The sequence below is a fragment of the Clavelina lepadiformis genome, chromosome 1 (genome assembly GCF_947623445.1).
Source record: "Clavelina lepadiformis chromosome 1, kaClaLepa1.1, whole genome shotgun sequence".
NCBI classification, from domain to species: domain Eukaryota; kingdom Metazoa; phylum Chordata; class Ascidiacea; order Aplousobranchia; family Clavelinidae; genus Clavelina; species Clavelina lepadiformis.
Genome location: NC_135240.1, coordinates 13,895,119 through 13,923,064, shown reverse-complemented (window position 1 = coordinate 13,923,064; position 27,946 = coordinate 13,895,119). Strand labels below are relative to the sequence as shown.

The following is a 27,946-nucleotide window of genomic DNA, read 5'->3' as shown; positions in this document are numbered from 1 at the left end:
AAAGACTTCATAGTTAGGAGCCAATATAGTTGATCAATATTTTATTTAATCACCGAATGCAACAAACACTACGTATTCAGCTGCTCACGGCAACTGAGAAGTAGGCAAATGGCTAAACGGCAACCGCCAGCACAACAACTGGGCTTGCTCCCAGCCAAGATTGCCTGTAGAGAAATAGCATTAAATGACCAGGTTTAAGCAAAGATGGAAAAAAGGGGACATAATTTGGCAGCCATCGACACAAGTAAGAATAAAAGGAATACGCAAAGACAATATTGCGAGCACAAAAAGAAACACTAACACTAAATTAGTAGTAAAGTAGAAAAAAAACACGCTGCAATAAAAAAGTTTGAATGTAAAAGTTTTGTCTGTATGTGGCAAAAATTTTTGAAAACGTTGCAACATGTGCCACTCATAAATGGTCCGGCCAAATCGACATGATTTTAAAAAACATTGGGTGAAGGAAGTGGGATGAACTGAAATCGATGAAGGAAGAAAGTTTGCTGCAATATGTTGGTATTTGACTGTCTGTTTTTTCGTTTTATGTGGGCGCCACTAGTAAATTGGACGCGATAATGTAATTGTAAATTGAATGCGGATAGAAAGATAATATCCCTAAGTGTATCAATTCATTGTAGTACTGGAAGCCTAGCTGTACAGCATTGGTCACGGTCACATACAAAATAACAAACAGTAAAGTTGCCAATTGCAAGTGTTATCTTCCAAATAGTGAACGGCTTGATGCCAAGAAACTGTGATTCCCTGGTGAAAATAAACAGAAAGATTCAAAGATTCGGGGACATGTTAAAACGTTTTGACATCCTCTGTTGGCTTCAACTGCTTGATGACGACGTTTTTTCTTCTATTTTTGTCGAGAAAATGCCTTCTTACTGAGTTGTTGCTAAGACGGTCATGGTAGCGCAAATGGAAAAACGTTGGGGAAATAACAAAGCGAATAATCGAAGAAAAAATAGGAGCAATGCGAAAAATAGACTATTTAAAATCAAAGGCTGAAAATTGGACCCACAAACCGAAGTCACTCTTAGATCATCAACACTTAGCGCTATGTACTATACAAAGCATGGTAATTGCATGCCAAACAATGAAAACAGCCGGTTTACCTTTCGCATTTATTGCAGGATGCCTTTAAGTAATGTTGGAATATTAATCCCGAGGTTCAACTGGCACTGCGAGTTCATTTTGTCGAGATCCTTTCGGTCGCCGTACGCAAGCGCCAAGGCTGCCGCCTGCAGGAAAATAGAAAAACGATGATTATCATTTTAAAGAGGAAAGGATTTGTTGACACCATCACTTCACAACTTCAAGGTGCCGCGTGGTGTGGTCAAAACCATCTTCTCGCAATGATTTCAGTTATCCGTGAATGCAGCAAAATATGTCTGGGAGCCGACGCACCAAAATGCGCGTAAAATAGCTTCCGTTGGGCTATCCAACTCTTTACGTATTTATAGGCCATCGTAGCCACAATACTTGCCAGCGAAACCTATAAAAATAGTTTTAATCTAAGAATCTCATACATCATGCCAAAGTTCCTTGCATCGCGGCTTCGCCATTAACGCACGCTGACAAATTCTGAGGGCCTGAAAAGTTTAAGTGAGTAGGTTAATTTTAGGTATCGAGGTAAGGGAAGTTCATATAAAATTCTTGTACCTTCAAATGCCTGCCTTCGGCGCAGTGCGCTGCAACAGCCCTTACAAAACAAAGTAGAGCGTTATATGAGTGTGCAGTCACATTGCGTAAATCTCATATTTCCTAAATTGCACGTGCCAGTAAATTAGCGTAGAATGCTTAACGTTTTATCGTGATTGGGCAAGTGTATGTGACTCACATCTTCCATAGTTTGGCGTAACAGCATCGCTCTTTCGATCCAAAAGATGAAGTTATCCTCCATAGAAGCGATGATGTAGATGTATTATCACGGACCTTCAAATAATCTGCTGCCACTCTGTAAAGATCCTTATAATTTTGTGCATAATTAAAAATACCTAGCTGCAATGACATTTGAAATCAAATAACTCAGACAATTTAAGTATTGGAATATAAATTTCTGAGTAAGATTAATCACTATCTGCGTACATGTGCTATAAATAATATTCAGGCAATCACCTTGATACCAATGGAAGGTTCGCAGGCATTAGGTCAGTTAACATTGAAAAAGCGACTGAGGCCTGGCCGTTGGTGAAACATTCGAGGTATATGGAGACAACCTGAAACCACCACTTCATAACATATCAACTTGCAGGATATTTACAAAAATTTAAATAGCATTTTTAAATGCAGCTAATCTGCCAACAGCCTGACCTAAGCCCTATCATGCAGAAATAGCTCATGGAAAAGTGTGTTATAATCTGGTTTCAATGGAAGACTGAATTGGAGTCCAAAATAACTGACCATAACAAACCTGATTGTGAAATGTATAGTCACTGTAGGAGGGCTTGCCCGTTACTACATTATTATCAGAACAGATGGAGCTGTGGTAGACGCATGGCATAGACTGAAGACACCTTCGCACGATCGATGTAAACCTCTTAAACCAAATAATCTGCTGACGTTGATCGGCGACTGAAGTTTTCTCTGCAGCACTTACGGCAGTAGCGGTGGACCGCAAATGCAAAATATAACTGGAAAATGCACACAGAAAACACTATTGAAGTATTAAGCTTAAGCAAGGCGAATGCACTCGAATTGTATCGGCAACGAGTTCTGTCTTTCGATCGGTGCAAAGTTGCTGCCATTGAATACAAATTAGACGTTAACAAACCTTAGGCTAGGCTAGAGCATTCGGCATAGGCATATATTCTTAAGGTTTAATATTTTTCAGTTATCGATTTTTTACATATATAGAGTAATAATGGCAGACAGATGACGTCATTTTCAATGCAAAATTAAAATGAATTGCAAGATATTTCATTAATCAAAGGGAATTTTTGCAAATTATCAAGTTTCTGCAGAGCAATGCAGACAATTAACACAGAATCATCTCAATCAAAGTTTATGAATATAAGCCAGGTATTGGTACTAAAATCAATTGAAGTGTACAATTCAATGCTAGCTTGATCAACTCACTATAGCCAAATCGTTTTTCTATCTTCAACGGATGACACGCTGTGAATTGCAGTTTCGTACAGGTCTGGAACTTTGTGGCTTTTTTCCGTTGAATTAAAATCAGATTGTTGCAACAAGTTGGTCAACAGACTGGGAATAAAAACGAACGCAACATAAACAAGATCGACCTTAAACAATACAAATATAAAGAACTTGTTTGGACAGACCAGTAAGATAACCAGAGGTATGTCTTCTCTCTTTCAACTTGAGCCGTTGTGACGCCATCTCGTAGCTTAAGCTGGGCAGCGGTTTTCAAACAAGCATCATGCTTGAGTAATTGCTTGTATAACTTGTAGAGAACGACGATTGACAGACCTTCTCGCCCTGAAAGTAGAAAAACACTCGTTACATTTCGCTAATGAGCATCAATAAAAACAAGATACGCAACTGTTCTACAACCGGGCACGGCGCAAGGCTGCCACACTGAAGCGCTTTGGTACTTAATGATAGACATCTAACTCTTAAGTGTTAATGATGACTAACACGACTTTCTGCAAACCTTCTAAGTCCACCAAAGCAGAAATGCAGCTTTCCAAGTATGTCATGGCCGCTTCCAAGTCCCTGCTTTCACAATTGATCTGATATATGGCAGCCTTATATGCAAGTTCAGCCGACTCTGGAAACCGGGTAACCGCTCTGTCGAATACCTGTAAGCCAAGTTAAATTCTACAATAACCATCATTTTATAAGAATACAAACACGTGTAAAAAGGTTTTTAGCGAATAAACTAATGTTGTATATTGAAAACAAATTCGTTCTACACATGATTATCGATCAGTGTCGTTGAAGAGCAATTTAACTGGCTACATATTTCTTCGATGATATTTGTTGTATTGTTCAGATTGTTGAACTGCTTTTAATACCTTTAATTAAAATTACCTGAGTGACAAGTGTGGTATTTTGGCTTTGAATGAACAGGTCCGTCCAAAGCAACCAAACGTTTTTCTCATCTTCGTAATTTTCCGAAGAGTTATATACATTGAGCAATTTCCTACAAATTCATTCGAAAGATCGTGAACAAAGATATAAAGCCTATTAGATGAGGGGCTTGCGCTAGCAATTTTCCACCCACGCCCGATACAAATCGGGCTCACAAAATAATTATGGTACCTTAATGTGCTATGTTTGAAGTCGTTTTGTTGCATAATTGCGAAGACGAATTTAATACGGGCAAAAATTTAGTGCACTCATTCCACATAATGTCAAACATTCAAAGTATTAACAAAATAGAATTTTTGCACTAATGTAGCTTACTCGCATACGGTTGCTACTTCCTCCCAATTATCTAATGACGCTTCGAATTTAATAAATGAGCTGTAGATGGGCAACAAAGCTGACGAATTTTGGGCACTGTCGTTGTTGAATGAACAAGATTGTAGTGAAGCTGTGAAATCGCAAATTACAAATAAAGTTAATGCTACTTTTTGCTTCTGCACTCATGGAAGTTTAGCGCCATAACCAATAGACATGTACAGAAATGCATTTCAAATGTACTGTGAGACCTGACTTACAAACTTAGAAAAACACCTGCTTGTAGGTAAAATAGTAGCAAGTCTAAAATTCCGAGAACTAATGTAGGTACGTGAGACGTAAATAACACAGTAATCGGTCATTTTCTTGCTTCGAAACTTCGAAAATCAGATTACCTTTGAAAAAAGCTCGTAATTTTTGAGGAGGCTGAGAGAGTTTTCGTGACGATTTGAACGGAATGATAACATCAGTGATACCGGTCCGCATGCCAAACATGTGGGAGCTGCAGAAAATTGAAGTAAAAAAATTTCGTTATGTTATTATACCATTTTAAATCTGCTCAGATATCATTCAATGACAACCGCACTTCATATTTTACGCACAAAACCCACCTCAAGCTCTGGTCGTATAAAGTGGCAGGTAATTTTCCAAATTCCATCAAATGAATATAAATGAGCCATAAGCTGCACATGTGAGATTGTCGTAATGGAAAGAAGTCGTTTATCGCACTCGCGTTTTTTTTTAAGTCGCTGAGATTTCTCAGAACCGTCTGCGTAAATTGACCAAATTAACAACTGTGTATTGTTCAAGCTAGAGCCGTGGTTAAAGTGTCAGGTCATGTACCTGGAGGCCAATTTTTGCATCTGCTTTGCCTTTGCTTGATAGAAGTAAATGGGTATGTTCCGCTACAACTTGTACCAACCAGGACGAGTAATAATCAAACTCCAGAATTGCTGGGGCGTTTTCCAAATTTTCTAAAAAAAGGCAAAGTCACAAAGCAAAGTGTGATTTTATCAATATTATTGTATTGTCAGGGTCGATAACCCAAAACAACATGATGAATTCATAAAATACCTTCTGCCGACCAAATATCTTTACGTGTCATGAGATTCTCGGTCAGCTGTTGGTAAAGCGCAAGCAATTTCTCGAGCGACCAATTCCACTTAAACACCTACAAAAATGTTATGACGTTCATTAATTTAATGACGAAATGTGAAAAATAAAATAAGCTCCTTAATGCCAATGACAAATGCTGAACGCCGAGTTCGTTTTTCCCCACCAAAAATAATGGTAAATCGTCCTCGGGCTGAGGTAAGTCTTTGAATGCATTGTTTAGATAGGATAGCGGCACCGAGTATCAAGCCCAGTCCAAATAATAACGAGCCTTAACCCTAACTTCTAACCCCACATTACTCATCCAACGGTAAATGCCGTTTATTGGAAAATAAGTTCTACAGACCTCATCCCAAATGCACTTGGAAAGCGGAAGTAAAATGACAACTTGATCCAACACAAGAAGCTCGTCCTGGTTGTGGCAGGTATCACCATCATGAAGCTGACGCAACATAGGGATGTATGTGCTCCACAGTGCCTCCGACTGATCATTTTCCTCAATTCCGATGCAGAGTGTATGGAGGGCGAGCTTAATGCTGTAGAGACAATTCAAGAAACTTGAAGCTGATTCAAAGGTTGCTAAAACTGAATTTAAAACGATCACAATTAAACTGAAACTACTTCTGCAGCATGGCACCGTATCTGCTTGACAACAACTATAGCAAAATATAACATAATAGACATGTAGCAATAAATTATACCCAACCAAAAATACATACAAATCATGGTTTTCTTTTTGCCGAGTGCCCCGACTATGTTTGAAATATGCTTGAGCCAGCTTAATTCGAACAGCTTCGTCTTTGGGTTTGGTTCCCAACAGTACATTTAACCTTTCTATGTCTGACCTATGTTTGTCATTAGCTTCATAATATCGATATTCTGAATCTTCAGCGCCAGTAAGATGAGAAGTTGCTGAAAAAGTAGAATTTAAGCTCATGTCATTCAACTGTCAATATATATATGTCATCTACTTTGCACGGCTATTTTTACAAAACGTGTAAACGGTGTAATTCAATGTTGTTTCGTGCACTTGTCCTCACAGAAATATTTGAAGTAGTTCAGAAATAAAAAGCTAACCTTCCTTTTCCAAAGAACCATTTTCATCTGTTTCCATGACATCAGCTTCAGAATCTTCATCATCATCAGTAGCACTGACATTTTTAACTGAAGATTTCAGACCAAAATTTCTACGATTGAAGACTGTTGTGTATGGATTCTAAACATAAACATTCACAATTGTTTCTTTAACTGTTCTAAAAATAATTACCTTCATCTACGCTAACCACTTAAAGGATTAGCAAAATATGACAAGAACAAAAAACAAAATTGTAACAAATTTATCAATTGTAAATGTTGCTTACTACCTTGCTACCAAGTGCACGATTGATGAGATTTGACAAGGTGTGGCAAGTTTCTTCAACAGACCTTGGGCCAGTTTTTGAATTTCTTGAAGAGCAAAGGTTTTCCACTGTGGCTTCTGCAGCCTAAAATCATATATTTCACTAATACTCCTCAAACTGAACAATTTCTTTCTAAAAGCAACCCAATTCATTTTCACAAACGTGTATCTCCTGTTCCAAAGAAAACGACAAAAGGCACAAATCAAACCAAAAATTAGCTTGAACCTTCAGTTGCACATCAAGTGGGTCTGATGGTTGAACTGGATTTCCATCGGCTGATTTAATCAGAGTGGGACAATAAGATAAAAGATCAAGATAAATTTCATTTCTATCTACCACGGTATCCGACAAATGTTGCGCTCGACAAGAAGAGTCGTGGCATTTTCCAGTCAGAGCGTATCTTTATGAAACATATGAAATTTCCAAATGATTGTGAAATCAACGATAGATGATGAGATTTCCTTACTAATTACTAATTAGCAACTCATTATACTTACCGACATAAAATTTGATGCGGGTTTATTTTATGAGAAAATGTTTGGGATGTAATTCTCAAATTTTCATGGGAACAATAGAACTGTGATAGACGATACGATCGAAAATATCTCAGTGGACTTTCATAAGAAGGACGCTTGAAAGAAGTAGTTTGTTATAAAAATGAGAGTTCATAACAAACAGTGACTGTTAAATTGAAACGAACGTTGTTGGCACCTTGTTGATAGCAAGATACATTATTTGCAAAAGGATGACTACCTCAGATAATTCATAGCGTGGCGCATTGCTCAACATCTGGTTACTGGGTTGAACAACCTCCCCTGGATCAAACTTCCATTTTGAGAGGCATTCTGGAAAAAAGCTTTAGTTGAAGATTGAATGTACATCTGAAGATGCCAAAGCATTTTACGACAAAACAATTTGTAGTAACTCATTTTTAATTTGAGAGTGAAAAAAACATCTATCTACCTGGTATACAAAACACTTGCAGTGACACATTTTGTTCCACCAATTCTTCAGCATCAACATTAGTCCAATGCTTTGCCAGAATCTTTGGTAGCACTGAACTCTGAAACTTTTTCAACTTTTCTCCGCTTAAAATGGGCAAACTGCAAGTTATAAAACAGTGTTTTGTTGAAAAAATACACTTTCATCCACACTGATAGTACAACATAATAAAATGCATTTATTCTATTACTACTTCATGATTCATTCATGCGTCTTACTCTTGCTTTCTTTTTTCTTTTTTGCTGGAAGTAGCAATTTCTGAATCTTGAAAAACTACCACATCAAAATAGTTATTTTATAAACAATAACTTCTCTATACAGCAATTCAACTTTTAAACATAACAGCTACTTAAGAGCCATACATCTATGAAATCTTACAACCTCTGCTTCTTGGATATTATCCAATTAAAATGCAAAAAATATTGCGTTTTGCTTACCTGCTGATGCTGCACCAGTCGATGATGTTCGTCGTCGTTTTAATGAAGGAGTGACAGGTGTTGAATCATTTTGATCTGCTAATTAACCACATTATTACAGTATTTTCATAGGCACACCAAGTGATTAAACACACAGTATAAAAACGTAGATAAACCTTTATTAGAGTTCGAACTTTCAGTGGTTTTAATGTTGCTCTGAGATCCTGCATTGTATTTCAAGGTTTCTAAACTAGAGATCAGTGCAGGACTTTGTGTGTTGATTTTTGTGGAGGCTTTTCCAACAGAATTATTTGTTGTTTGAACTTTCATCATAGATTGCATAGCTTTTTCTGAGGTTTTCATTTTTGGCACAGGATTAGTGGATTTAAATGTCACTTTTTGCTTTAAACTTTTTGTACTGAAGTTGTGTTTTCCCATCTGATGATTAACTTTTTCTGACTTCAGCAGATGTGAAGCTCGTTCTAAAGTTAAACTAAACTGTGTTAGCTGATTAAAAGAAAAAAGATATATGGTAATCCCATATAATTTTTTTAAAGGATTGTGATTTGAAAAGTATGGAAATGATAGCAGTTTGATGAAACAGGAAAAGTCTTCAAACAAAACATTACTTCGTGTGCAATTCAACATAACTCACCAGCATTGTGTTTTTTAATCATTTTCAGCTTCATTTCCATATGTTGCAGTCGAGCTTTCTCTCTCTGTATGGCAAGTTCACGATTCTTGTCAGCTTCTTCCTTCAATCCTTTGTGTCTATGGTGCTTGAGCTTCTTATGTAGTTCATTGTGCTGCAATAACAATACAATTTTACGATTTTTAGAAGTACCATTATTCATATAATATAAAATAAGAACTTCTTTCATAACAAAAATCACAATTAGTTTTAATAAAAAACCAGAGATTTAATCATGCTTGAGTTAATTGTTGACAGCAGTTATAACAAATCAATCTAGAGCATGATGTAATGGACAATTTCTCTTATAGGATCATAAACAAGAAATGTTTTGTAATTTTGATTCTGTGTTTTGAGTTACCACAAAGACCATCGCCCCTAAGACATCAGCTACATATATGCAAAGCAAATGTCATTGACTTTACATTGCTTGGGCCCATTTTATGTCAGTCATTCTCTGCCGATTAATCGCCTAATTGGGATGAATGAAGTGATGATGTCTCAACATTTTTTTAGCGACATTTATGGATGGTAACTACCATGATTCAAGATCACCACAATAAACATTGTTGTTCAAACTGACATCTCAACCGAAGACAATAATTTGTTGAAAACCATAAAACGTAAACTGAACAAAAAACGAAAGAAAAGATGTTGATAAATATTTGTTACAGAATTATGTGATAGTGCGGGCGATTGCATAATCGTAATTACGTTATTTGTAGCTACATAACTTTTGCAATCACGTGAAGGTCTAATTCAATCAGTAACCGTACCTTTACTATTTTTTCATTGTCTGCCTTTGGTTGACTGGCTACAATGGTAGATTTACTTGGTGGCAACGCCTGCTGATTTTTTCCAGTTATCCTGGAGCTTGTTCCAGACGCATCAATATTAGAAGAATGATGTAAGGGCTGAAAAGACTTCTCTTTCTGTATCTCAGTTTTGAGTTCTTTGATTTTGTGTAAATATTTGTCTTCAAGTTTCTGACGTTGCTTCATTCTATTGACTACTTGAGCTGCATTTGTGTTGATCTTTTCCATAATATCTTTCGATTCTGCAAATTTCCTGTCATGCAGCAATAGTAATAATAAATGCATCAGTCAAGTAAGTTTATCCATTACTACAATTTAACTAAAGATCATTAAATTTTTGACAAATTCAATACAATTTGCAAACTAACACCTTCAAAATGTTATTTCAATTAAAAAAATTGTACTTACTTTTCAGCAAACAAAATCTTATTTTTGAAATCTTGAATTTCTTTTTTAATTGTTTCTAATTCTTGCTGCTTGAGTTGTTTTTGCTGTCGAAGGCGTGACACAACTGCTCGATCTCTTTGAAGTAATTCTCGTACACGCTTCAGTTTGGTATCACACTCCACATAATCTTTTGTTGCTGCATTTTGCTGCTTCAAATTGGTTAAAATTGACTACATAAGGTTACATGCAATGAGATGGAATGCACAAATTATTAAAACAATAACTTATGTAAGTAACAGATTTGACTACTTACTTGACCACCTGGTGAGACCACAGTTGCAACATTTTCAGCAGATATGTTAAATGGTTGCACAATGGTTTTCTGGACGGCATTGTTGTTCATAGTTGATAATTTGCCAGTATCTGGTTTCAATGAAGGTTTTTCATCTTTTACAATGGTCTTCTTTGTTGAATTCAAATTATCAGATTTCATTGATTTTGATGACTGAGCTCTGAGACGTTTGATTACGGTGTTCAAGTCATTTGAAAGATCCATATTTTGGCCATGAGCCACTCCATGTTTATCGTTTTCTTCATCTGAAGAAGAGATCAGATTAATAACCACTGGAGGATGGGACAGCCGATGTTGTGCATACGAAGTTTTTGTTAAATCAACAATTGTGCCTGCTCTCAATCCCTTACTTGTGGAGGTGGGCTTTACTTTGGAAAGTTGAACTTGCTCAGTGATACTTGTTGTAGTCTTGGAGACAACTTCCACTATTTTCTGGTCTGAGTTATTAGATGAAACTGTACAACTTGTAGTTGGCTCCAACACACTTCGCTTTTCTTCTGAAGTACTAGGTTTGAAGTCTTGGTTGGATATTGCTTTACTCCATGTGGATGTGGTGCTTGCAGATGAAGTAGATGCACTCGGAGGCTTAACTATCACTGGTTTCTCTTCCTCAGTTGCAGCAGTGGTTGCAGTGGAAGAAATCGCAATAACTTCATGTTCATTGCTTATTGTCCTGGTCAAACCAGACTTCAAAACACTCTTAAGAATTTTTTTCCGACGTCTTTTACCTCCTCTTCTTCTCTTCTTCTTTGGTGCAAATTTGTTCAATGGTAATTTTGAATTTGAGTTAACCTGCCGGCAAGGATCTTCTTTGTCTGGCATAGTCTTCAGCTTGGACCTTGTTTCTTGTAACAAAGAATGACCTACAGGCTGCACAGGCTCTGCAACAGGCATTTCTTCAAGACAAGAAAAAACCTTTTGCTGAGAAGGGATTGTTGATGTTAAAGTTGATGTGGAAACTGTGAAATCGTTTGGTTGTTCCGTTGATAGTCCTACAGATTGTTGTAATTTTGATAACTCTTTGTCTTGAGGGCAGCAAGGTGACAGAAAACAAAAACACAAAAAAATTTAAGTTAAAATCAACTTTATCTGCCAATCAAAGAAAGATTGTAATATTCAGACATAAAGAACAGCAAGATACACTATGCATCAGTAACCTAGATAAATACTAACAACAATTTCATCAATAATATCAATAAATAAACACTATATATATACATGAAATAATGTACCTGATCCTAAATTAGTTGGTACAGTTGATAAACTTTCAGAAGACTCGTTTACAAGACAATCTTTAAAAGATTGAGGTTGCTGTTGTTGTACAGTGCCCAGTCCTGGCTTTGTAGACCCTGCATACGAAATACTAATCATCAAATACCTTACACAAACAGTGTTCAGTACAAGTGTCCAGTACCACGTTTAGTTGCTGATTTTGCTTAGTTATTAAAAAAACAAAAGAAAAGAACTTTACATCTGCATACCATTACAGCTTAACTTTGAGATTGGTATTCAAATGTATAGAAATCATATTTTAAAACTAAAAGTGTTTTGGCAATCAGGATTTGGAAGAATTGTACTTTACAAACTATAAAATGACAAAAAGGCAATTACATGATAATAAATATGAGTGCAAATGCAACTATAATTATTTAAAAACCAAAGTTCTACAACTGGATAACACTGACAAACCTACCCACCTTGCACCTTGTTAACTTTAGGCTTTCGGGCTATTGTTTGCAGAAGCTCTTTTCTCATTTCATCTTCATCTTCTGATTTAACATCTTCACCAATGCCAACGATATTCTGACAAAAAAGCAACAAAAAATTTAGTGGTATGTTATTTTTCTACTTATAGAAATACTTATATTCACAAAAGAGAAAGGTGCTTTTCGTAAAGACTACAATAAGGACTCTGTGTGTGCATTGATTCATGTAATCATGTACAAATGCATTTATGCATACATGCACATACACATCTGCATACATAGCCCTTATTGATCTCGTGTATCAAATTAACAATCTGTTCTGAGTAAATAAAGTATTAACAGATAACCAATTTCACATTTTAAATAACTACAAAAATAACGTATGTAAAATTTAACCAACTTGGAGCAGATAGAAAATTTTCTCAGCCCATTATTCAATAACTATGCATAAAAAATGCTGTAATGCACCACTACTCTGTAATAATTCAAATACATTTCAAGACTAGACCAAGGTTAAGTATTTACCTTGACTGATTTTTCAAGCTTTCTTTCTGATAAAGAATCCAGTGGGACAGGAACTGAACTTTGAATATCTTTATCTAGTTCAATTCCAGAAGATTTTTCTTCCTCAATAGGCATGCTGGATGTTGCGTAACTTAAATCTGTTGCCATCGCTGGAAAGGGATCGGACACAACAGTTGGGTCAAATGCATGCTGAAATTCAAACGGAGAACTAGTGTTTCGTATTAAAGCATCATCAGGCATTGGCGAGGATGGTGATTCTGTAGCATATTCTTCCTCTTCTGCATCCAATGGTTGAGTGATAGCTTCAGTAATGGCAGCAGCAAGAGGAGCCATACTTTCCTCAGCAGAAAGGTCTTCGTTTCTACCTAATGGCTGATCCAAAAGTTCCCAGATGCTCTCTTGATTAATGGAAGTGCATGCTGCATCATAATCATCAGTACCCGGAGGCAGTGGTGGCAGAGGAGGAGGAGACATAGGGGGATGTTCTTCATTAAAAAATGATCATTTACTGAAACTTATTCGGTAAACCAACATTATAATTGCTGTTTCAAAAACATTGAAACTACTGTTTCACTTGATCTTTAAACATGATTTAATAGACATCCAGTTACCTGGGTCTTCATCATTCAAGTCATCAAGATCCATGTCAATTTCATCATAGTTGTCAGATGATGTTTGAACCTGGAAAAAGTCCAATATGATAAAAAATATTCAGCATTTGTTTAAAGTATTTGTACAAGTCCTTCAAAGGTTTAAGTCAGTCGAGAAAGCAGAAGTTTGCCTTCGTAAAAAAGAAATAGAGAATTTTGATTTTGAAATTAAACTAAAACATGAAACCTATCAATTTCATGTAAATGTTTGCAAGTTATACAGCATGATCTATTTTAAATGATATTTATTTTAAGTTAAATAGTTAAGTATTTGGGAATTAGTTTTTTACTAAAGGTGATAATAGTAAATTTTTAAAAAGGTAATTAAAAGTCATATGCAAACAAAATACAAATTAGTACAATTACAATATTTCTTTATTGCATGACTAATATATATCCACCTTGGGTTCATTGACTTGAGTTTTTTTCCTTTTCAGTTTTTGTTGTTGCTCATTCAGTATGTGCATGAATATCTTACAACTTTGATCATTGTCTTCCAAATTTCTGGTCATTGACAGAAAAATATTGAAAATATGCAAGTAACCTTAAAAATTTTCATGTTTTCATTTTAGCTAAATGTATTTATCGATCCAATGAAAGTGAAAGCATTATTTTCATTTAAATCAAGTACAGTATATACATTTTAGTTTCATTACTTTGTCAGTTTACTTAAATTATACCTTTTAAGGTGAAATTTACTAGAAATTCGTTGTTCATTTAAAAAATTGTGTCACACAAATATTTTCACCATATGTCTTTGCTTTTTTATGATCCAAGATGTGTGATTATATTTAATTAATCAATGAATGCTCTACCAAGTTGCATATCAATTATGCTAATATCGCAACTGTGATATGTCGTACGTCGATGGTGATGCCAGTTTGTATATAACGCTTGTGTATAGCCGCAATGACACACTTACCATCAGGAAGTTGTAGAAGAGGCCTATGGGTGAAAAAATAAGATTTCCCAGATTATGTTAAGACTCTTCCATATGGCTTTAAAAAACCTGCTTAAAACAATCAGACGGCAGCATGGTTGGCGTTGTTTTTTAGCGTGGGAATTCCCCTAGCAGTTGGGGCATTTCAAAGTTCCAGGTTGCGCGAAAAACTTGTGAGAGAAATTGGCATGATAAAGTGGGAATTGTGTGTTTTCAAGCCCAAAAAATGCATTTTTGACTTCGAGCTTATGTAACAGGGATATGTGATTTTTGCCATATTCCGGTATGAGATAGTATCAGGCAAGCCTAGTTCACATGAAAAATTTCAGGGAGCGGTTTTCAAGTAATTACATTTTGAATAATTTTACTACATAAAGAAATATACAAAGAAATTGACGTTTTTTTGATACCCATACGCCTCCTAGAGCGTTGGTGTTCATCACATGGTGTCAGAAATAAGCGATTACCTGCAATGGATTCCCATAATTTGCCAGAGCGTTCGCAGTAGCAAGGACACCTGGCCGGGAATTAGAAAAGATTCATCAGAGGTTTCCTGTTTTATCTCACTGCATTTGGGTACAACAACAGGGCAAACAAAGTAAGAACATCGTTGTTGATGCACGTTCTGAAAAGTACGGCCAGAATCTGCATTTGACGTTCAAGTTCGAAGATTATGAATTCTTCACAAGAGGTCAAGCTGAAGGTGAGCACTTTGATCAGTTAATTACAGCACTAAAGAATCAAGCTACAAGCTGTGACTATAGCCAATTAGAAGATTCGTTAAGTTGGGATAGATTACCGTAGTCTGTGGTATCAAAAGTGATCACTTGCGAAAGAGACTGTTACTGGAAGGTGACATTACATCAGAGGAACCAGTTCAGATTTGTAGTGCAGTTGAAATAGTGGCAACCAACCTGCAAGTGCTCAAAGATGACGAACCACATTGTCTTAATGAAGTTTGCCGTAAGCCTAGTGTTGCAACCAAGAGACATAACCATCCAGTTATGTGGGCTACGTGTAAATCTTGCGGCTTGCAGAGTCTGATTGTCCAGCTAGAGGCAAAATTTGTTTTAAATGTAAAGAGAGCGACCATTTCTGGTATACCGACTGGTATTGATTGCGGGATGTTCACATATATAGCGAGATTTATTCCCGACTGCCAAATCGATCAGCAAACCTTTACATGAAACCTTCTACGGCCCCAGTTAAGTTCTTCGACCCTAAAAAGATGAGTAAGATTTCTGCTGACTCCTCAAAGAATGGCTTAGGTACAGTTTTGTTACAACAGTATGAGGAAGGCTGTTGGAAACCTGCAGCATACATAGCATGTGCAATGACTGATGCAGAATGCCGATAAGCACAAATTGAAAACTGCTAGTGATTTTATTTGCTTGTGAACGTTTCCGATAGTACATTTATGGGAAAAAAGTCATTAATCTCACTTTTTTAGAAACAATTAAATGATTGACCTCTCAGAATACAAAAAATGATGATTCGATTGCAACAATTTTACTTCATGCCAGCTTTTACATCTGAGAAACTGATGTTTATCGTCGACTTGCTTTCCAGAAGTATCAACAATCATCAACCTGTTAATTTGTTGAGTTATGACACAATAGAAAAATATGTCGAACTGTTCAATGTTCAATTGCTTGTTCAGGACTTTTTTTGACAAATCATGAAAATAAATCCGCCAAGGATGTTAAGCTAAGTCAACTCCTTGCCTATGTCAGTTCTGTGGCTTCGACATAGAAGAAAACAATGCAAAGAGTTAGCAAAACCGTTTTGGAACTACCGAAATGAGCTGTCATTAGTTGATGGAATGGTCTTAGGTGGGTCAAGAGTTGTTGTTCCTTCACTTTTGCATCACAAAATGCTGCAAACGGGTCACCTTGGAGAAGCAAAGTACAAAGAACAGGCGCGAGAATTTCTGTTTTGGCCTGGGATGTCGACAAATATTCGCAAATTTGTCTTGTTGTGCCCATTATGTGCAACTTATAGAACACAACAGCAGCGCGAACCACTACAACTTTACACTGCCCAGGATTATCCTTTTCAAAAATTGGGAGTCGATTTGCTTTTTAATAATCGTAAAACCTATTTAGTAGTTGTTAAAAGTCTCGCTTTTATCTTCTACTAACACAGCGTCTGTGATAAACGTTTTACGTTGCATATTTTCACAGTTTGGAATCCCAGAGATCCTGATTTCGGACAATGGACAACAATTTTCAAATCAAGAATTGTTAAATTTTGCTCATGATTGGAGCTTCAACCATATCAAAGCTAGCCCACATAATCTACGGTTAAATGTCATTGTAGAGAGAATCATTTAAACTGAAAAGCATCTGCTGAAGAAATCATTTACTGCCAACAACAATTTTCAAGGGACACTGCTAGAATTTCAAGGAACTCCCTTGCAAAGTGGTCAAGCACCTGCTCAATTGTTGATGGGATGTCGCATTCGCAACTGCTTCAAAGAAACCTCTTCAAAGTAACTTTTTATATGGCCCAAACAAGACTGACAACATTTCCAGGAGAAACAGAAACAAACGCTCTTGCTGCAAAGGAGGAAAAAAGAGGCTAAAACCGCTCAGTCCATGCACAAAAGTGTCTAGCTATGACAGCATGAAAAAGCAATGGGACACCGGTAGAATTGTAGATTCTCTAAAAATCTCAGAGTGATATTTCTCATTGATTGGTTGGTCTAGTGTTGGGTATTAAAACAAAAATAGCATTTTATTTTCACTGATGAGAAACTTTCACGCTTTATTAAACTTTGTTGATGCCAGAGGCTTCAAACGAAAAGACTGGAATTTGCCCTATCAGCCTTAACCATGTCTTTTAACTTTGCTCGACGCAGTCTGTCATTTTGGGCAAAAATTAAAATCGTCCAATAGTACAGAATATGTCTGGCCCTCACACATGAAAGAGAAAGACACCACCAAATGTCTCGAAAATATCTATTCGATATGCAATACCATACATGCTCTGAAAAGGTGATATCACCTTCCACTAAAAACATTATTTCTCTGAACCTCATTTTTTTTCGTTAGAAACAAAAAATTCAGATACTTTTTGAAAACACTTCATACACTTAGCAAACTGTTTAAATTTTATTATGAAACCTATAATAAATCACCAATACTAGGACTGTATACCTTAGTTCACGTAGAATAACTTTTTCCTGCTTGGCCTTTTCCCTCATAATTTCCTCACCAAGTGTGAGAACTTTTGGATCAGAAAGATCTCTTGGTGGACTAACCCATGTATCACTGCAGTATAATTGAAATATATAAAAAGGGGCCCTAACATTGCATTAATTAATTATTAACATCATTATTTTTTCAAAGTTTTTGCAGTTTTTATCTAAATTGTAAAAACCTGGGCATAGAAGTCAGCTTTTTTCGTGATTCCATCAGAACTTTATCAATTATGGAGTCGATTGAAAATTGTGAGGACCCTGACATAGATGATTCAACTGAGTCCTTGGTTGTGGCTTTGGAAGACTTCAACTTTGATGAGCAGTATGTTGTTGCAAAACTAGTTTCCTTAGCATTGTATTTTTTCTACAAAACGAAGATGCATTTATTTAGACCAGGGGTTCCCAACCTTTTTATGTTCTCGTACCACTTAGCCACCACGGATTGTCAACACGTACCACTATTTTCAAAACAACTAATTTTATCCAATATTCGCACAGCAGCATTATATTAATAACAATGACAGCAGGGAGCAAGATCGACAAAAGTAGCTTACTGAGTGCAGAGAATTTAGTACGGAAAGAAATAAAAGTGTTGTTCGCATATTTTAGCAACTCAAAATTAAATTGTTATACTACTATACTGTATATCGCATGCAACGGAGAGCTGCTCGCGTACCACCTAAAAAGCTCCCGCGTACCACTAGTGGTACGCGTACCACCGGTTGGGAACCCCCGATTTAGACAGTGCTAAATACATATGTGCTTTCAAACTAAAAGAACATAAACATCCTTGTTACTTTCAAGAATACACTGTTAAAATAATGTTTATACTTCTGATTTATTTTGTTTTTTCTTTTTCTTTGCTTTTGTTGAATTTCTTTGGTCTGGGGTAACATATTCATCATTGACTATATCAACATTTCTATTATATGCTGAAGACAATGCAACAAGGCGAAGATTTAGAAGTTCTTCATCATCTTCGTCCTCTTGCTTACCATCCTGCAAAAAAATGATGACAAAATGAGTTGTTTTATGTCACCATACAAGTTGCTTGGTTTTACTGTGTCCAAAAAGTGCAATAATGACACTTCATTGATTTTTGTAGGAAAAATGTGTTGCAATTCTAGTAAAAATGTATTAGTGTAGTATGAAACAAATTCAAATCTATTACTGTTTTATAAACACTTTGATGATTAAGTGATGCTTTTATAAATGCAAATTGAAATAGTGACAAGCATACCTCCTTTTGATTTGCATCAGCAATAGCCATCAAATTTTCCACATTTATAACTTCGCCAGCAGCATTGTCTAAAAGAGCATTTGTTTTACAACTGGCAAAATTTAATTTCTGGTTGCTCTCTTCACTTGTGAACAAGCTATTTGAATCTTTTTCTACAGCTGCCTGATTAACATCAACATCATGTAAAGGTATTCCACTTTTGCTCTCTACATCCGCAACCTCAACATCCCCCTTGATATCTTTTTCTTTGTCACCAACTTCAATTTGTCCAAGTTTCTCCTGAACGTAAAGCAAAGATATGAATTTGGCGATTTCAACTAGCAATCTTGTAAAAAAACTCAGTTGTGTGCAGTTTGGTAAGATATGAAATTACCTTTTTAAATTCATTGTTTTCATCTTGTTCACTGAGAGAGATTTTGACAGGTAGTGTTTCAGAATCGCCCTCATGAAAATTTTCCTCATATGGTTCACATTCAGCATTGATATTTTCATGCTCATCATAAACTGATGTTGAGCGTTTATCAAGAACCACATTTTTTAACTTGTGTTTCACAAGCACATTATTTTGTTCTTCATTCTCAGCGACAATTTCTGCGTCGTGAGAGGGATCAGTAGTCATGCTCAGGAATTGGACTTCCTTAGAAAATAGCCTGTCGGGTGTATCTCTTTCTGAGCTCGTGGCTGAGTTGGTAACAGCAGTTTTATTTAAAGGTTGAACAAAATTTTTAATGGCATCTTTTATTAACATGACTGGAATACGTTTTCCGTCCAATTCAATAGTTGAATTATCAAGCACTTTTACAATGGGAGACTTTTCTCTTTGTCCAGGATAATCTAGTGACAAAAAATGAAAATACTAATGTGTTTATAATATAATATAATTTGATTCTATGAATTTAAATGTATCACAATGACTATATTGATTAAAATTATATTACAAAGATTTGAAGCCTTAAGAAAACACAACATGATTTAGTATTTTAAAAGAAAATTAAACCATGATCATTAATCACTGAAAGGCATGTTCCTAATAAGGTTGTACTGACAAGCAGGTTGACTGATTATATTGAGCAATCCGCCATGATGCAAAGTTGGCCAGCAATAATTAATCAAGACATAACTACTGTACATGGAAGAAAAGTGGTTTTAGTTTAACTAGTAGGAAGTATCTATTAAAAATGATCATATGACATAGAGAGCAAGGAGAGAAACTTGATTACGAAGAAAAAGCACAAAAGAAACATTCTATACATAAACTACTGACTAGTACTGTGTAACGGTAATGTATAGTTATAGTGCATACACATTTGTTTACAGTTAGTAGGGATGAAAAACATGAAAAAACTTGGGCACATGTATGAGAACCTGAGCCTTTGACTTTAACGTTTGTTAGTATCAGGGCTGAGCCCAACGGTAATAAAACAAACAAAGAAGTTTTAGTATGAGCAAAATGCCTTAACGGTTATACAGTAAGCTACGTTCAGAGTAAAGGTGCAAGGTATATTAAAGTTCCATCTCATATCTTTCTGTGCATGGTGTGGTGCCAATCCCCTTTTTTGGGCCTTGGCTACGTAGCTCATTGAGTAGTGTATGCCACAGTAGGGCTACTAGGGGGCTGGCCTTTTGATGACACTGTGTGTTAACTTCTTTCTCACTTTCTTTCCCACTTTATTTGAATACCAACTGAGCTGAGATTACCATTTTTAAAGTCTTTGGTTTGACCTGACTCAGAAATCAAACCCAAGTTTACTGTACTGAAGGCGGACTTTCTCACCACTAGGACCAGGGTGGGCAACTTTTTTCAACTCAAGAGCAGTTGAGGTGTTGAGATTTTACGATTCATTAGAACTTATGACGTCATAATTAGTTTGAGCGGTTATTAAGTCTCATATCTGTCTACTTCATTGTAAAAAGGTTTCACTGGTAGGAAGTTTTAACCAAGTGATATTTTTGCCGTATTTTTTGAGTTAAACGAGTCTCCAAAATCTTGTAATTTGAACATTAGGCTATGTTAAGCTTTACAGAAACTCTGCACAGATCACACAATATCCTTCTGCAGGCCAGATGCAGCTGTGGGTTGCCCGCACCCGCACTAGGCCATCAGGTGGGTTAAGGTCTGTACATTTAGGCCGACACAAAATATGAGCTTGGTCTTTTAGAAATAAAAACTGCCAAAACTAGTATATCATCCTAATGCGTGTAAGTTGTAGGTTTCAAAAACAAACGATCTGGTAGATTGGTTGTGACGCTCTGCACAACAAGTAACAATTTCATGATGGCTACAGAGAGTTTACACTGTACAAACAACTGCAGGTAGCCAACAATGAAACAAGAGGGAGTTTACATCAAATTAAACTGATTGTATTTGATTTAGTTTGGTAAGTGATAATTATCTGTTACATGCTCACACAGCTTTTTCACATTTCTATCATTTAGTGACTTTTCACTTTTGGTTAATTCCATGATAATGTTGCAAAGTAGCAAAAATTGAATCAACAAAATATAAAAATAAATTTATGTTTATGTTGGAGTATACGCATATGCCTTTCTGAAAAATACCCTCTGAATTATTATACTTTTTGTATTTTATATATAAAAGCATTTGTGTATCTGGTATGAAGTCTTCATATAAAAATGTAAACTTCACCTCTTCTTATAACATAATTTGTTTTCTAGTGCTTAGTACATAGGATAATTATTACTCTTTTTGCACATATTATGAAAGTAAGTGTTTGCAAAAAAACATCCGCCAAGTTCTACTCACCTTTCCCTGCATACAAATTTAAGGTTAAAAAAAGACAAAAGCATTTGTCCCGTCAGTCACAAAAATTGCACATATAGTTTGATAAAAAATGCATTACTGATATTATTGTTTTTTTTCCACATAGCTATCTTCTACATTAAGCAGGACATTCTCACAACTAAAAGCTTTTGGCATATATATCTTAACTTTAAATTTGTAGGTGAATTAAAACTGTCCCGTCAGTCACGTGACCGACGGGACAATTTTTGGTCTGAACAAACATGATTAAATTTACCAAATTTACTTTTCTGTGTTTGGACAAAACTATTTGTTAATTTGCACCAAATCCCAAAACTGAACAAAATGTGGCACCCAAATGATATTGAAATTGAAAGAATCCCCAATACCAGGGATGCACACTTTTTTGAATCAATTAAGCCATACGAAATTAGGTATGCTGTGCATTCGCTTGTGAATAATGAACAAATGGACTGTTTTTCAATTATTGGGTCAAATGAAGTGTTAGTTCAGTCAAAAGGAGGAAATGATAAAGATTTTGCTATTGGATCTTGGGTTAAAGTAAAATACTAAGCAGAATACTTTTATGGGCTTGTAATAAATAAAATAGCTGGTGAATATAAAATACAATGCCTAAAAAAATCAGATAGTTCATCTTTTAGTTATAAACTAGAACCGGATCATGACACTGTTTGGTATACCAAAGATAACATTCTTAGTCAGATGAAAGATGTAACAATTCTTATAAATAGCCGAGGAATGTATAAAATAGTTTAGAACATATAAAAATCAGGTGCTAAAATATATTGTTATTTTAGTTTTAAAGTTTTCTAGCTTTGAGTTGTTTACGGTTGTTGTTTGGGTTTTATTTATGTTTACTAGTTCAGATGCATTTCTTCAAAAGTTTCAGGGCATATATAATTTATTTGTAAGTTAATTTGCAAGTTAAAATGATTTTATGGACGACAATGTTATTTTTATACAGTGCTGTAGAAGTTTATTGTCATGTTTTTACAACTTGCTATTTTGTTAGTTGTTTGAATTGTCAATTAGTATTTTCAATATTTTACTGCATGTCAAAAAATTTGTTATTCATATTAAAAAACTAATTAAATTTTATTTAGTTTCAGTTGTTAAATTGAGTAGATGATTTTATTTAATACTTGATCCAAAAACTGTGAGTGTCCGTTTATTACTTCAGATGTTGTCCCGTCGGTCACATACAAAATGTCCCGTCTGTCACGTACACAATACACTATAATCTTGTACTTAGTAATTGCAGCCAAAGTTCGAAATTAGTTTAAAGCACAGTTCGGGTCAACAATGAAATCTACAAGGAAACACCTTGATTTATCAAATAATGAGATAGAAATTTGTCATCAGTTACACTGTCCCAAAAACACATGTTAATTTCTGTCCCGTCAGTCACGCTAACAAAATGTGGTTTTCAAAACTTTTACTATATTATTTTACAAAAATTTATGATGCCATTTCATAACATGCAACTACCATTAACTGAAAACACATTTCCTTTTTTCCAACCTTATATAAAACTAATAATAATGCATTTATAATTTTAAAAATTCTATCTTTTGTCCCGTCAGTCACGCTGGAATTGACCTTTTGTCATTATTGCTATAGGAGAGAAAACTAACGGTTATCGAAATTAAGTTTTAAACAGGGCCAGTACGCTATGGCTACACAACTGAAGAAATAACCATGCTTGTAGTGGGGGTTGACAGTGCATTTCATTATGTAATATAAAGCGTTAATTTCTTTAGAAATAATTTTCTGGCAGCAATTTACTTCTTGTTTATTTGAATAGGAAGTTAAGTTTGGATAAACCTGGGACTACATGTTCGTAAAAAACACTTTTAAAAGATAAGGCTCATACCGAGGTTTTGGGTTCAGGGCTGTGTTCATGCTCAGTACATCTCCAGCAGTTAACAATAAAAATCTATAGACTGTAAGTTATTACAAATTTACCAACAAAAGAAAATTACTGATTTACAGACGATAAATCAGTGCAATCTCATTTTTAAGTTTAATAGTTTTAACAAGAGAAAAGTAATTAATAAACAATTTATGAAAGTATTGAATATAATGTTTTAGTTTTTACCTGATTTTTGCTCTCTTCGTTGTCGTATAGCATGAGCAATTTCTTTGCCTTTACTTTTGTCAAATGGTACTGCTCTCTGTTTCCTAACAATTGCAATACGTGTTCAGGCAAAACAAGCAGTGTGTAGCTAAACTGTTACAATGGCTTTAGTTCACAATACAAAGTTATGAACATTTTTACAATTTTGGGTTGAATTTGGTATACGTAGAAGCATTTACAGGCAACTTGTGAAAATGCAATACAATGTAGCTTAATATATACATAAATATATATATATATACATTGAAGAAAAAGTTTTTGTGAATTGTCAATGTTAATTGTCTTTGTCAATTTTAATACATTATTGGCTATACTTCAGTGTATACTGTACAGTTTATGGTTCAATGGAAAACAATTCCTTAACAAACCGTTTGTGTTGTTTTAATATTTTATCAAATGATTCATCTTCCCTAACAACTGGTATCCTTGATGATGGTTTAGAATATTCTTTTCTTCTATACTTCTTGCTGACGTTACTGGTACTACAAAATTACCACCAATACATGCATGAGTTGGCTTCAAGCATAGTTATAAGAGTAAAGATTTGTCAATTGTGGAGATGTGCCATTCTTAGTAAATAAGCCGCATATTATATTACAGTCAAAACTGTCTAATTGCATAGTCAATTTGCCAAACTATTTTATGCGATTAACAGGTTCTGTTGTAAACAGTAGCCTAGATGTTGTCAGAACTTCATCTCACACATTAACTTGAAAACAAACTGTTAGATACAATAACTGTTTACGCAATCATCGTTTACTACTCATGACACATGCAATCAAAGTATACTGCATGGTTTGTGATAATAAGGCATTGTTGCGTAATCGGTGAACGATTTCGAATGTAATAGATATATAGAATTGGTAAGCATAATACAGTTAACCATTAATGAAGTATATATATACAATTGCACCAACCTTGAAAATTCTAATGTTGCAACAGGTTCATCTCTCCGTGATCTTTTTTCTCTTGGTGGTTCAATTGCCAATGTATTAGCATTTAATCTTCGGCGAGATATTTCTGGATAACTTGGTAATGAAGATTGCAAAATGGGTCTTAAATCATTCATATGATGATTGCTATACGATGGTGGGCGCTGATGAAATGGAGCTGGGGGCTCTTGTTCAGGAAGAGATGGTCTATAAGATGGTCTATCAATGTTTCGATCATAATGAACTTGTCTCCTTGGAAGATCGGAATAACTATAAGTTGGACGCATCAAGGAAGAAGGTGAGGGTGATCTTGGAGCATGATAAACATGCCGTTCATCCAATCTTACACAGTCAGGGCGATCTGGTGGCCTCTCTTTTTCACGTAAGTGTAGTAAACTTTCTCCGTGATCTGAACGAAGTGAGTATGCATATCGTGAATTACTAGCGTTGTATCCAAGCCCTGCAGAATATGTCGATGGCTCTGGACGACCAAATCTACGATGATACATTGCAGCATTTATTTCTTCTGCTGAAAACTGTCTACGACCAAGATGCCTCCTTACAGAAGGAATATAAGAAGCACCTATAAAAAATAAAATCACTTAAAAAGAACTCTTACTGTAACAGCAAGTGACTGCAGGGATGGCAAAACATGTAAAAGTCAAGCCAAACGTACCAAAGCACAAGCCCACAGAAAAGAGAATTAGTTAGTTGTTTAAGTCAAATTCAAGTCCAAGTAATACCACAAATAACATCTTTATTACCTAGTCTGTTTAATATATATATAACAAGTCTTTTAAAATTTGCAATAGAAATTGCTGTAACCACCACCCCAAGAAGAACAGAAAAAGTAGCGTGAACTCGCTACACAACACATTTTTGTACACAGGCTTTTATGTGTGGGATGAAAAACTCATAAATATTACAAGCCATTAAACTGCATTTTCTTTCCGAGAAGCACTTAGGAATAGCTCAAAAGGAATTGGAAGTAAAAAAAAGCATCGCTTACAAGCGATTTTTATTTATTAAAATAAATTTTCAGCACAAATTAAGTCATAACCATCAAGCAAAGAGATACAAACAGATCCTTTACAAATTTACAAAAATTAAAATTTTCTAAACAAAATTAATTTAACCAAACAAAGAAAGCATTAAAGTAGAGCAAACGTAAGTAGCAGTTTCTTTTCTCATTGAAGGTTTTCCCAGTTCCTTCACTAATTAGCATAGTAGAAGTCATTCCAAACAAGCCCAAACACTTTTTAAGAATAGCAACAGCAGTAACTAGTACTACCAGTTGACAATTATACCTGAAATCTCATTCCGCAAATCACCAAATTGCTGAAAGTGAGCACCGACAGCTGCAGAAAGTGCTTCTGATATATCATCTAGATAGTAAATTTTTATGAAAACCTCTATATTATACATTTATAGTTAAGAAATTGTTACTAAACCAGGATACTTTAACACTAAACTAAATACAATATCAATATAGAGTTCATACTTTTATAATAATATAACATATGTTGCATTATATATTATGTAAGTATATATAAGTTGTATGGTGTACAAGTGCTGCACACACAATAAGAAGACATTTCGCACCTTCATCGAAATTCATCATTAGTGAAATATCCAAAATTAGTTTTCTTTGACAGGCCAATAGATATATATATTAAGGATAATTTCCACAATAGTTAAATATTAAAATGCTTCTTGATAGACAGGCAGCAACAATAGCAAGAATAAACACAATGCTGATTAATAAAAATATACACTAGATAGAGATGCAGTTCTGATTGATTCAATAAAATGGCAAACATGCCATGTCAAATTACAGCAATACAGTATAAGTTTAGCATGTAACAGCATGTATATAACATGTATGTATAACAACATGTATATAACAGTTTAGCATGTAACAAAATTCGCATGAAATCTTTGTAGGAAATATAACATGAGTAGTGAGAACTTATATCAACGGAATGCTAAAAGTATCATAGTATACTTGTTTAAACTGTTTCAGCATACGAAACTCAATATTCCTGCTAATTTATTTATTTTAATTTTTAAAAAGAGGAAGCACCAGCAGTAGAAAGTGTCAGTCAGTATTCAAATGCAATGGGATAACGGAAGTGAACAAGCGATGCGCAGAATTTTTTTGACCATAATTACAAAGAATTATTTTGAGAAAAGTAAGTTTCACACCACATACTGTACAGTGTATGAATGAAACCCAGAATAAATAATCCTTATGTCACAAAATTAATATGAAACAACTTCAGTTTGATTATTTTGTAAGTTTGAAATCACATTCTTTAATAAATAAGAGTTTATGAGCAGTAAGCAAAAACATTGCATATCAATTAAACAAATTATCCAATAAGCTTTTCTCTTCAAACTACTTTACAAAAAATTATTCTCCAAACTTTTAAACACAACATTATTAAAATGCGTATTCATTTAAGAAGAGCTTTAGCAGAGAAATGCCAAACCCTGGATAATTGTATACTGTTAACATATACGTAATCTATGCAAAATCATCAAACATAAAACAATATCTATAGACACTTGTAGCTCAGAGTAACATACACCAATAATCGTCTATATCAGTGATAAATGAATAAATTACATCAATGCAGTCAGCCTTTTAAAAGTGCCTTTATTTCTGTTGGGGCTAGATCTGAATAAGACGTTCCATCAGGACTTTTTCCATTTTTCTTAGCTCCCTTTTGTAGTAACAACTGAACAGCCTCATAGTTTTCCTCCCATATTGCCACAAGAATAGGTGTAATTCCAGCAGAATTTGATTTGTTGACATCAGCTCCTTTCTCAATCAAGTACTTCATAACATCAACATGACCGTAATCAGTAGCAACAACCAGAATTGGAGTTCCTTTGTCAGTGCAATTAGGATCAAAGTCAAGTTCTTTTAAAGCATCCATTTCCCCATTTCTGATAATCCATGAAAGACGTTCGTCAGCCGTTTCACCCATAGTTAAACCTTATCTGGTAGGCTTTTAGTGCAAAGTTATTCTGAAATTTTGTAAAGAAAAAATTACTAATTCAATTTACTAAAGTACAATGTTCATTTTGTATGTATTCAATAATTTTAAGTAGCATGAAAGATGAAACATGTTCCAGTAATTCTAGCAATAACATGGTTAAAAAGTGTGATTGGCCGTCTCTTAAAAAAAAAGTAGAAAATATCCACAAAAAAAGATGAACACAGTCATCATTTCATAACACACATATGATTGGTGCATAACCTACAACATGATGGGA

General features: G+C 35.0%; 2 protein-coding genes across 7 annotated transcripts; both read right to left on the bottom strand.

Moving 5' to 3' along the window:
- Positions 1 to 26: 26 nt before the first annotated feature.
- Positions 27 to 26,407, bottom strand: LOC143470765 (uncharacterized). Of its 6 annotated transcripts, none has more exons than XM_076969042.1 (46): positions 26,267 to 26,407; positions 25,972 to 26,049; positions 24,650 to 25,247; positions 24,101 to 24,214; positions 23,694 to 23,776; positions 19,187 to 19,647; positions 18,814 to 19,092; positions 18,405 to 18,572; positions 17,753 to 17,937; positions 17,530 to 17,643; positions 13,833 to 13,935; positions 13,393 to 13,462; positions 12,782 to 13,266; positions 12,248 to 12,353; positions 11,783 to 11,899; positions 10,512 to 11,575; positions 10,220 to 10,407; positions 9,773 to 10,064; positions 8,961 to 9,111; positions 8,482 to 8,787; positions 8,327 to 8,404; positions 8,108 to 8,162; positions 7,851 to 7,990; positions 7,641 to 7,732; positions 7,385 to 7,518; positions 7,113 to 7,287; positions 6,852 to 6,971; positions 6,565 to 6,703; positions 6,207 to 6,399; positions 5,834 to 6,023; positions 5,449 to 5,545; positions 5,218 to 5,348; positions 4,986 to 5,143; positions 4,770 to 4,876; positions 4,378 to 4,507; positions 4,003 to 4,114; positions 3,623 to 3,770; positions 3,291 to 3,447; positions 3,085 to 3,213; positions 2,420 to 2,639; positions 2,125 to 2,225; positions 1,847 to 1,963; positions 1,669 to 1,708; positions 1,536 to 1,598; positions 1,122 to 1,247; positions 27 to 762 (listed from the first exon to the last, which is right to left on the bottom strand). In XM_076969042.1, the coding sequence occupies exons 1-45, from the start codon at positions 26,283 to 26,285 to the stop codon at positions 1,131 to 1,133; spliced, it is 8,124 nt and encodes a 2,707-aa protein (XP_076825157.1). In that variant the 5' UTR covers positions 26,286 to 26,407; the 3' UTR covers positions 27 to 762; positions 1,122 to 1,130. The 6 variants fall into 6 exon arrangements, 5 of the variants coding, with proteins under 5 accessions (XP_076825157.1, XP_076825179.1, XP_076825154.1 ...); XM_076969064.1 differs by having other exon boundaries at positions 27 to 1,247; positions 10,512 to 10,795; positions 10,901 to 11,575; XM_076969039.1 differs by having other exon boundaries at positions 27 to 1,247.
- LOC143470801 (myotrophin homolog) lies at positions 26,374 to 27,868 on the bottom strand. Its single transcript, XM_076969078.1, has one exon. It carries the CDS (start codon positions 27,655 to 27,657, stop codon positions 27,304 to 27,306), a length of 354 nt encoding a protein of 117 aa, XP_076825193.1. The 5' UTR covers positions 27,658 to 27,868; the 3' UTR covers positions 26,374 to 27,303.
- Between the last annotated feature and the right edge of the window lie 78 nt (positions 27,869 to 27,946).

Excerpts from the sequence above, each read along its gene's own strand:
- LOC143470801 (XM_076969078.1), bottom strand. The coding sequence starts at position 27,657 with ATGGGTGAAACGGCTGACGAACGTCTTTCATGGATTATCAGAAATGGG.
- LOC143470765 (XM_076969039.1), bottom strand. Across the intron at positions 3,214-3,290 it reads TACCTCTGGTTATCTTACTG|TCTGTTGACCAACTTGTTGC; the intron begins GTCTGTCCAAAC and ends TTTTATTCCCAG. Across the intron at positions 1,709-1,846 it reads TACGCCAAACTATGGAAGAT|GGCTGTTGCAGCGCACTGCG; the intron begins GTGAGTCACATA and ends TTGTTTTGTAAG.